This window comes from Malurus melanocephalus, unplaced genomic scaffold (assembly GCF_030028575.1).
Source record: "Malurus melanocephalus ecotype Western Australia unplaced genomic scaffold, MMel_1.1 scaffold_298, whole genome shotgun sequence".
Classification (NCBI taxonomy): Eukaryota; Metazoa; Chordata; class Aves; order Passeriformes; family Maluridae; genus Malurus; species Malurus melanocephalus.
Window position 1 is genome coordinate 871256 of NW_026623530.1, and position 11802 is coordinate 883057.

General features: G+C 41.9%; 1 protein-coding gene across 1 annotated transcript in view; it reads right to left on the minus strand.

The window, feature by feature from the left end:
* The window catches only part of UVRAG (UV radiation resistance associated), a 90638-nt gene extending 79038 nt beyond the window's left edge, over positions 1 to 11600 (minus strand). Inside the window, exon 1 of the mRNA XM_057376999.1 lies at positions 11368 to 11600. Within this exon, the coding sequence (XP_057232982.1) occupies positions 11368 to 11448 (81 nt within the window). The 5' untranslated portion in view covers positions 11449 to 11600. The remainder of the gene's footprint in view (positions 1 to 11367) is intronic.
* Positions 11601 to 11802: the final 202 nt, after the last annotated feature.

Genomic DNA, 11802 nt, shown 5'->3' on the forward strand with positions numbered 1-11802 from the left:
CAAATGCAAAAGCAACTCCTTTCAGAAAATAAACCAGTACACTCTATGTYGAATACAGAAGCTGCAAATACTCTGGAGTTCTTTAACTTCGTCCTCCTTAGGTGAAGCAATAAAAAGTAGTCCCTTTTCTTTAGTGACAAATTTCAGCTATTTTGCTCTTTCAATAAAAGTGTCAAGAAATCTTCATCATGAGGGAGGATTACCTCATGATAAGATGCCCTGCTGCCAGAACAGTCATTCCAAAAAAGCCCAGCTTAAAAATCAAAATACATGTGCTAAAAAACACTCCAAGTGCCTTGGTAGCCTCATGAGCCACTTAGCATAAAAAAGGCCAGAGTGCAAGATGGTAATGCAGGAGCTGCTGTCATTAACAAAGAAGAGCAAAATATGCAATTAATATAGCTAATTTTCACTGCTATCTCTTCAAAGGGCTTACAGGCTACCAGCAACACAGGACTGAAGATCTGAGACAGGCATCTAMAGTAAGTACCTTAATGAGCTATCCTACACTAAAGAAATTATTTTGCAGAACTAATACCATGGAAAGGTTATTTAACCTTTCTAACAGCTCTCAATTCAGCACATGCAGCCTGAACAGTGGAATATCTGGATCAGCACGTAGTAGAGCAGGTCTAACAGCGCATTCTAGGGAGTTTGTGACAGAAGTTATTTTGATTACAATTGTCCTAGTCCTTTGCAATTCCCAAGAAGGCCAACGGAGCAGTGAAATTATGCAGCAGGCCTTGTTATAATTTGCTTTAATTGCCAGTCTAAGTTGCATTTGATTAAAAGCAACTGCTATACAGCAACTATGAGTTGACTCACATGAAAGAAATTAGTGCTTCCTTCTATCTTGAAGATAAGAGACTACAAACCAGCAGAAGAGATCCACTAACTTTTCATTAGGAGAAATCCTGAGTAGCTTGCATTTTAAAACCACTGCTGCAAGTAAAGATACCACAAGTTATAAGCAGACAGCTATTCCAAAGATACACAGAAATTTGGGTAACAAAAACTGTAGCAGAGATCTGAAGAGCAGAACATACCATCAGGTTTCATCCCTCATGACTGCAGAGACAGAAAAGCAGCTTCCTGAATTCTCCAACAGCATCTTAACAGAGCTGCTGTGGAGTACAGCAAAACCATCCCTGTTCAGCAACTACCAGCTTCTTTCAAAACTCAGAAAAAGATAAGCACTCAGTTTTTATCAATCTGAGAAACTAGCTGCAGTTGTGCAATATATCCGTGTTCCCATTCAATAACTTCCTGGGAACCCCTCCAGATTCACCRCAGGCCATAAACAAATCAGACTGCTCCAGAATACAGTACTTTCATCATCAACCTTCTTTAGACTGTTTTTTCATCAGATGATTCCAGAACTCTACAGYCTACCAAATCTTTTGAGGTCTAAAGGACTGAAACTTCCGGTCCCTTCTTTCTTTAGGTTCCTCAATAAAAAGATGTCTTTCACTTCCTCTGCCTAGAACAGCATCTTCAGCATACTGATGCTTGTTCCCATCCTGCACAAGGATTCAGATGTGTTTCATGCAGTTTCATGGTGAGGGACAGAAAACTGAACCGAGGTAAAGCTACCAAACCCAAAAGTTAGTTCAACAGCTGCGTAAGTTCCTCTAAATCAGCTCCCTACACCTACACAGATGTGCCCACCACAAAAGAGGACATAGCAGGCAGATTTCAACACTTTSATTTCTTCATGGCTTAAGCTAATCCACACACCACTCTGCTTTCTTCCAGGCCTGAGAAACAGAATTGATTAAGCTATTCACTGGTTTTTGTCTAATAGTCTGGTATAATTAATAAAAATCACTGCAGAGGTGTCACGGCAGGGAGGTAAGAAAAGAGTGTAAGACAAACAAGAGYGAAAAGCACTGCTGTTAAGACAAAGTCTGGGCTGTTCACAGAAGCACAGGGAGAACAGGACTACCTACAATAGCCTCAAGTATTCATGGAATTTCATAATTATTTGTTCAAGGTCACACAATTGAGAGCAAAAGCAAGCACAAAGAGTTCTGACTCCTCTTCCATCTTAACACTTTATTATTCCCTTATAACAATCTGATGACCCTGGGGAAAAAAAAAATAATGTCAGTATATCCAAGCTAGATTAGAACACAGTCAAATACCATTTTCTATTTCTGGTCCTCAGCCATCACACTGACTCTAGCTYTGGCTCAGAGTATCAATTGTGAAGCTCAGGTCACAAATATGGGCAACAGCAAAGCCCATTCTTATCACATGGAGCCTATCATGCTACCAGCAGCTGAGATGACCTAATGGCTCACAGCTGGGAAACGGGGGAGGTCTGTCTTTGTCCCACATCTGCCTTCTCCCAGTAGCATGGTCTGCCCTCTTTAGCACTGGCTCTTTTGGCAAAGCTGTTCATTAATTCTACTCTCAGCAGCTACTTTGACATGTTAAATAAATTTGCAAAGGTGTCAAAGGAGTATTTGAACTTGAAGCAAAGCAGGCAGTTTGGTTTCTTCCAGCAAGAGCCATCCAAGATGTCATCAAACATTCCCTCTGTGAATGGAGGGTAAGGCTGAAAACACTTCCAGATGTTACTAAAAAAGTGAAATGGGCTCAGTGAACCCATGGCCATGAGTAAGTTTCAGAAATTCTATTAGAACAGGTAGATTTTTAAATAACTTAGTAAATAGGAGTACATTTTCCAGAATGAAGCCTAAATTTAATTGCCCAATATAAGAAAGTTTTACACACCTGKGACTGGATTTGAAAAAAGCTTCCTCAGCACCCACCCATTCCTGATGACTTCCTGTATAAACCATGTAAAGTKCAAAGTATCACACAGGTTCAAGAAAACATTCCTAACCCAGAAAGAAAAGGGGGGATAATTTAAAAAAATCCAGAAACTTACTGAAATGTAAATACAGTGGTAAAACCAGCACTAAAAAGGCTTAGTCATTTTGTACAAAGAGAGTAGAAGTTTACGTAAATTACTTAAAAAGCGCAAATTCACCAAAATCAAATCAGCACTCAGGACTCTCTCAGAGGCCTGATGAGCTGAAAAGCAATCACTGTATTTCCATAACACAGAGCTTTCAACATGGACTAAAATTTCAGCACCAGGTCTCCTTCCTTCRCCTTTAACGAAGCACCTAACTTATCAAACAGTTTTTAATCAAGACACACGAAGACAGTCTTCATCTCTGAGCATCATCTCTGTTTTCAGACTGCTGTCCTCMTCATAATTCTGCCAAGGAAGTAATTTTTTTCAGATGAGAATCAGCTCTGACCTCTGTATAAGATGCCAACACTCTGTTTTCACCYGGCTTTCACATGAATTTCCTAGCTTGCTTCCTTGCTTTATGACTCACAGAAGCTCTGAAGAATTTAAGCAAAATCCTTCCAACTATTTTAGCATTAAAGCAGGAGGCAAAGATTAGTTAACAACCCAAATGTTACTACRGCAAATCTAGTGGTTTTCAACTGAACAGACCTGAGCTTGCTTGTCAGCTACTTAGTTCTCTGAATATTTGTCTGAATTAAGTCATATTAAAACAGAGAGCTCCGTGTGCTTTGTAGCTCATACCAGGCAGGTTGAGGTGGGTAATTTTTTTTTTTCTTAACCTCCAGCTCCAAAACAACAAAAAAAAGGTTACCAAAATATAATCTACATTTAGCCAATGTGACCATTATTTGTTATCACAGCAGTGCTCTACATCTCCCAACTTCCTCAYATTTTCCCTATTTGCTTTCCCCTCTCCATGCCAGTTTGAATATTAAGAAGCAATCACTTGATCCAGTGTCTTGGAAGTCAAATGGTAGACAAGAATTCACACTTAATTCAGTTTTATAGAAGTTTTCAAGCTGCCTCATTTCCCAATTTGATATCTTTTTTTTTTAAATTGAAGTGTACCTCAAGAAGGTTCAGGTCAACTCTGCTGCAGAACATAGAGCTTTTAATAACCAAGGAATGTACATGAGAAATTTAGGCATTACTCAAATGTACGGTTTCTTAAAACCACAGGAGGGGCAAGAAAACACTTGTACTCCAATGTATACACTTGCTARGAAGATTTATAGGGTTTGCAAATTTAACACTTTTCCACAGTTTGGAGTCAAGAGAATCACATGGGCTTTCAAATCTACTTCTGAATCAAAGTAGAAGCATTTGATATGCAATTTTGTGGGACACACCATAAGGAATTTTTTTWAATTCTATTTTAATGTCCTTCCAGCACACACTTGAAGACAGCAAGGCCCTCAAAGCTACRCAGTCATAATTAATTCACCGAATCACTTGTGTTTGTCCTTAAAACTGCACCTCCTTCATATCTCCATTTCCTCATGTCAAGTCATGAATTCAACAGCCATCCAGGAACTCATTTCCCTTTTTAAGATTTAGCTACTTTCTTGCAACTGCCTTTAAAAAGCTCTGCCTACTAGGAATCAGATCTGAGGACAACACCAGTTCAAGGACACACTGTAGGAACACAGCCGCACTTTTTTCCTGTGGAGATGCAACATACTCACATACATCACYTTCTTCCCTCACATTTCCAAAGATCTGATTCAAGGAATGAGATACACTGAACCTGTACCGTGTGATTTACCCAAACKAAATGACCACAAGGAAAGTCACAGCCTTGTGACCACAGTCACATTTCATCTATGGGCTCCAAGTTTGCATAGATGCACAACTGTGAATTTTAGATTCCAGCTCCTTAAATCAAAGTGCTTCCTTTTCTTTACACTTCTGGGCAGCTGAAAGGCTTGTGTTAGTTTCACTWTAGAAGGACAACATCTATGAAACTTTCACCTGAACACATCAAGGGTCAATACAGTTTTCTAGTCATCCATACCCAATACCATGGCTACTCCTACTTCTGTACTGCACAGARAGCTTTACCAGGAACAGTAGCAAAAAGAAGATATTCAAAAGAAATAGAGTCTTCACGCAAGGAGAAAGTGAAACAGGACAARTAAGGAATATCTCAATACTTGCCATGGCCCATGCAGAAGKATAATTATTTTCCAACTATCTGAATGCAAAACAGCCCTTTGCAAGGTCAGCATGAGTTAAAGAATGCAACATCTGAAGTCAGTGCTACATCTAACAAAATACATTAGTCTGTAGCATGATCTTTAATACTAATTAAAACAACATACCTTTAAACAAAATACCTTTAATACTAATTAAAACAACAGCAGCATCAGAAGATAATTAAAACAAATAACTATAGTATAACTGAAAAAATTAAGACTTCATATTACYTTTGAAAGATCACTGTGTTCCTTRGTCTATCCTCCCCTATACTCTCTCCTACTAGCTAACCCTCTAAACTACTTCCTCACTAAGTAGTTGCATTTATGCTGAGGAGCAACTCAGAACTCAAGTTCTACCCCCACAAAAAGACATAAACAGCTGGTAACTGTTCAGCAGGCACAAGAAATCTTCTCCCTGTACACCATAATCACATGTACAAAATATACACCACTTATTTTAGAGCGCAAAACCAATGAGACAACTAAGACTAAAACTGATGTAAGCTCATAATRTTCACGTATCTCACTAATTTTCTGCATCCACATCCTTTTTTCCACATTGAGAATGTGTGCTAATCTMTGCAGAAAGACTGTAAAAGCCTTTTAAAACATATTGTAGGAGCAGGTACAGAAGACACAGGTATTCAGTCTTGGGATACAAACAGGACAGCTGGTTCGATGTGGCAAAACAAGACTCAAAACGTGGAATTAACTTAAACGTAATGTTAGCAGGAAGGGTTCAAAAGCAAARTCACGAGCCTTTGATTTTGCAGGGTTTTATGCAAATGAAGTTCTYTCTGTGTATTGTTTCAACAGCTGTATTTGGTTATGGTCACTATAACATCACAAGTGACAGATCCAGTGAGCTGGCAAACACCACAGCTTCAAAGASTAAGAACAATCACCATACCCTAAAAAATTGCTCTACACTAGGGTTAAGAAAATCTTACAAGTAATGCCCACTGGCCAGACAWAGCTCCTGCTAAGTGTTTATGTTAGATGCAAGTAACAGGGAACTAGACAGTCTTTCCATCTTTAACCAAGATATTTTAGAAGCAGCAGSTAGAAATACCATCTTCCCTTATTGATGTTTTTCTCTGAGTTTGACCAAGTAASTATTTAGTCCCAAGATGAAAGACTGAAACTCTAACTGCTTCTTTGGCACAGCATGGGAACTACACCCACAAGGTAGAAATGAGAACATCAGGGTGCAAGTCCCACCTCATTAATAACACACTACAGCAGTTGAGAGAAGTCCCCCTTAAGCCTCTTAACATGACCCTGGGGAAGAGAGCATTAGCCCACATTAGCTGTTGGAATAACCAGGGAATATCAAAGATGATTCTCAGCCAAGGGCATCAAGAAAATCAAAGCAAAGGCACTTTTGACTTTAAAGAAGCACCTAAGGATGCTCCTAGGTTGGACAAGCAAACAGTATGTGATGATTAATAACCTGAAGCATTTTAATGCTTATCATGTTGCTGGATGACAAATTAAGGGCAGATAAGACAGCTTCCCTTCATAAATGAAACTACAGTCTTTGGCAAGATTCGCCATCAAGAGCTTTCACCACAAACCCACCACAAACACACCAAATAAAGCACAAAAACTGATTTAATACAGCTTTCAGACAGAACAATCTCTCTCTAACTTATCAACAGATCATTTGGTCTGCAAAACACACCTTCATCCCTTAGGAAATACAGGTWGTACATTGCAGATAGCAAAATTTTAGCCCCAGGTAAGCAGTCACCCTTTTAGGCTAAAATTACAATTTTCCAGTAACTATAACAACTAATCCTCCTAATCTMTCTCTAATAAACACTAAACATTGATACAGCAAGGTATGGATACAACTGAGTAAAATCACCAGATCACAACTCACATTGTGAGATTTCACTGGAGCAGCACTTCCCTCCCACTCCACATTTAAAGACAGAGTGTCAAAGAGAAGTGAAAGCAATACTCCAATACAGCACTTTCCATCCACTGTTCTCATTAACCACCTACATATTTTGTAGGAAAGGARAAGTAAATATTTAAGAGTCAGTCTATTTTTCATATTACTCAGGAGAATATATAACAAGAGTAATATAAAACTATCATTRAAAAAGATACTATTTTCACACTGTTTTAGTTGAAAGTCTCATTCATGTGCAGCCCTGGGCCCATACAGTAACTTACTTCACTTCTACACATGAGACCCCTCAAACACCTTGGCCAGCAAACTTTGAATCACCCCTTTCTGCCACATTGCCCACAATGTTGTGCATGAGCGATATGCATCTTGAAAGAAAGAAACCAAGCCAAATCTGGAACTGAACCTGGTAAGCRACGCAAAAGAAGGGCTTCTACATGTATGCTACCCAGATAAAGAAGGTGAAAGCAGGTGTTATCCCAGATAAACAACGCTGGAAAACTGGTAACAACACATAAGGAGAAGACTGATGTACTCAACACCTTTTTTGCCTCAGTTGTCAATGACAGCCTCTCTTTCTGCACTTCTTGAATGGATGGACAGCAGGATGGGGAACAAAGCCCCTCACACTGTAAGATCAGTTCTTGACCACCTGAGGAACCTGAAAGCGCACAAGTCTGTGAGACCCTATGAGATGCATCCCTGAGTCCTGAGGTAACTGGCTGATTTAGTTGCCAAGCCACTCTCCACGATACTGGAAAAGTCATGGCAGTCAGGTGAASTCCCAGGTRAYTGGAAATGGGGAAACATWGTACCCATCCTTAAMAAGGACAGAAAGGAGGACCTTGRGAGCTACCACSCTGTCARCCTCACCTCTGTGCCTGGGAAGATCACAGAACTGATCCTCCAAGAAGCTGTGCTAAGGCACATTGAAGACAGGGAGATGATTYAACAGCTGGCACACCTTCACCAAAGGAGAGTCCTGCCTGACCAGCCCAATGGCCTTCTATGGTGGGCTGAGTCCATCAGTGAGCAAGGGAAGAGTTACAGGTGTCATTTATCTGGACTTCTGTAAAGGCTTTGASACARTCCCCCTCAACACCCTTCTCTCCAAATTGGAGAGATRGATTTGATGAGTGGACTGTTAAATRGATAAGGAATTGGTTGGACGGTCAAATCCGGGGGGGTAAAGGTGCTCCCAGAGTTAAGSTGGTACAGAAGCCACAGGAGCCATGTACACTAAGCACCCCTCTTGGACTCTTAAAAGTATGTAAAACTCGAACCAGATCTTTAGGAATCCCAGTCTTAATGAAGGCTACAGAGTGTCCTTGAGAAGTTTCATTAACTGGTTGCTCTGTTTTATTCTACCCTAAAGACACACTTTGATRACTGTAGCTGGAACCTCATTGCTGCTCCTCTCCACAGAAACTTTCACTATCAGAGATGTCTGTGAATTGAAAGATACAGAAAATATTGGGTCACCTGGTCTGACACCATTCATGGCTGTGCACAATTAATTCCTTTCCTCCTTATGACCACATCCATACTCAACAGATACATGTCCCCCCCTCACATGAACCCCCGCAAGGCACTGGTTCTGGAGTCCATGACTRTGTGCTTTCTCAGGAGTAGAAAACCATACATGAAATCTGTTTTGGYCAACAATTAGCACAGTAACATTCAAGAGATCATTTGACTGTAGCATGACTGCCTCTCTATGTTCCGGCTGCATTTTTCTGTCCAATCCCTTCCATCRAGGATGTAAGAGTCTAAACGATTTGGCTCCCCCACACCCTCCATTGCTTTAGACTGCTTATAATAACAGGATTGAACAGCTTATTTTGAGCATTCAGAAATCCTTAAGTTATTGTGACACCCCTGGTTTTCTTGCATTGAACAACTCAGAAGAAATATTCCTAAAAAAATCTCTGCTCCTAAAGTGCAATTATTTCAGCTCAAGAAGTATTTGAACAATTATTTCACATTTTCAGTTCTGTTGTGCTCACTTTTACAGCAAAAGACAACAACATCCTGGCACAATTACYAAGGGATTGAAATGGGAATTTTATGCTTAATCAGATGCATTTCTTTACAGCCATATCCTCTATTTTCCTCTCTTAAAATGCAGAACATAACAACAAAAGGCATTCTTTGCCCTGGTCATCCTGCCAGAAACAACCAAGTTAAAGAAGAGGTCAGTCAGTTTTGACCTAAGTGTGGTCACAGTAGCAAAAAGTTTTGCACATGACTTTTCACTCCTGCAAAAGTGTCAGTAGCATGAGTTTTGTTTTCTAATCAGTGTGAAYGTCACCGGAACAATTAAAGCTAGACTTAACCCAAACTATACCTTCAGTACTTCTGCCCTTAAAAAGTCACTTCAGTCATTAAAAGCATTCACCTTGAGTTTACAGTTGAGAATTTGTCTATAGAGAGATTTATAGCCATGACTAAGACCATCCTGCTCGCATCCTTATAGTMAAAAAAATGTAGCACTGGGTGTTCTAGAGAAAACTGCCTACCGAAACAAATCACCAAGTTGATTTCTGTGCTGGCACGTAGCAAAGAATTACTTTGCCTGACATAGCACCACAAAGCTTGGACCAGCCAGAGTATGGTATTACAGAGGTGGTACAATAGACTAGGAATGACTTTCCTTTTTCATGATTTTACAGTAAAATAGCTCCAGTGTRCCTAGCCCTGTCAAGGTATCTTGCAGTTCAGTAACAGACTTTTGAGCTTCGATAACACAGAGAAAGAGGGCAATGATCTATCAGTGTGTTCAGCTGAGCCTCTCAATTTGATTGCAAGAATGGACACAGTACATAGATCCCTGTGTTAGCAGAACACACATCAGAAYAACACCTCAGTCTCTGTCACAGCCCTACACTTGATAGAATTAACATACAAGCATCCTCAATAAATATTTACTCAACTGGAATGGCCTATAATTGATGACTCAGTTTTTACTCCTACGAACTCCTATAAAAGTTTCTGCTCCTAGGAGAAAAAGCCTGTGTTTTGGTCTCACTTTCACAAATGAAGTCCAATGACTAATATCTCAGGCTTCTCCCTGCAGCATTCACTTGGTCTTTGCACAAGCCTGAGAAAGTATAAAACCAAATAKTCAGCATGGAGAAGGCCATACTTAATCTCATGGACAATCCATTGTGTCCTGTYCATACAGAGAAGTGCTCATGTTTACATTTATTAGCACAGAGCAGGCCCACATTTCATCATAAGTACTTGCTCACAAATTAGGGTCGGGTGGCCAACAGCCACCTCCATTCCTTGCCTTTGCCCGTAAGTGGATGTCTGCTAAAACATGTTTAACAAAAGAGCAATTATAGCTCCACTTCAAGTTGACAKATATTGATTTTTTTCTCTTGGAACTCTTTATATTCCCACCTGGTAACATATAGCTCAAGTAACACAGCTCGTGTGTCTACCTTATACTAATATCGACCGCACTGAGTCAGTGAGCTAAAACAAGACTCGCATCTTACAATATTTCCAAAGAAAAGCAAGACTTTATTAATGACTCCCTCCTCCACTACTACTGCTCCTGTACAATCGAAGTCAMTGCATGCAAGAGGCAAAAGGGCACAGAGTCAGTTTGATAGGGATTGCTAAATGCTCAGGCAGAGCCTACGCTTCCTTGCTTAACCATACTCCTAATGCTCTTCAAAATTAAAATGTGGGACAGATGCCCAGTAATCCAAAAGCCAYCTATCAGCAAACTGGAAAAAGAGAGTTAGGCAAAGGAAGGATGTGAGGTGGGGAGGGAACATTTCACCACTTTTCAGAATACACCACATGTTATATYCACATTTCCTTCCCACCTCACTAAGAGAGGGAGAAGAAGACACCCCAGCTGCTCCATCCTCACGAGGTGCCCAAGTTTAAAACCRATTTGCAGGGTGTTATTCCTGCTGCAACTCCCACCTTTAGTTTGCCCCAGCTCCTTTGCGTGCACAGAAGTAGTTTCCTGGGAGAGGAAACACCATCAGACTGCCCCAGGAGAGAGGCATAGACCCCTAGGCCCATGCTTCCTCTCACTTCCTACCAGCCTAAGAGAAAGGTGCCCAAACTCCCCCTTTGCCTCAGGGACYCCCCTTCCATCAGCTTGGGGTACTCCCGGATAAACCTCACTGTCATTGAGTACCTGTCCACCCCTCCACCTCACGGCATCCCATTTTCCAGGGAGCACGCCCTGTACACCTCCGGGAGCACCCCTCACTTCAGGAAACATCTCCCTTCACCGCAGAACGTCCCTGTGAACAACTCAGGGCATCCCACACCTAAGAGAGCACTCCCCCTTCATCTCAAAACACCCCACACTTCAGTGGGAACCCTCGATTAATCTCAGGACACCTTCCTCCACCTCGGCCCCCTCCGAGTGCCGCCCCGAGGCCCCGCCGTACCTGCTGCGAAGGCAGCTCCACATGCAGGGCGCGGGCGGCGGAGCCCGGTGGTAATGCGGCAGTGCCGGCAGCCGAGCTCATCCTCACGTAGGGTCCCCGCTCCACTGCCCCGGGGCCGCCGGGCGCGCAGGGGTTAATGGCGGTAGCAACGCCGACCCCGCCACCCGCTACGGAGCCATATTACCGCAGTGCCGGGGAGGGGGGGGCGGCAGCCGAAGCACCGCCTCCCGAACGACCATTGGTCCTTGCGCCTCGGGGGCGGGAGCTCACCCTCCTTCTCGAATCGCGATTGGGTTAATGCAACGTCAATCAAAGACCCTCTTCGCTGGTCCTGTCAAACCGCTGGAACGAGCGCCGGCGCCGATTAGAGAGCCCACTTCCGGAAGGCGGGACGGCACCCGAAGATTCGGGCGGTGATTGGAGGATATCGGGTTT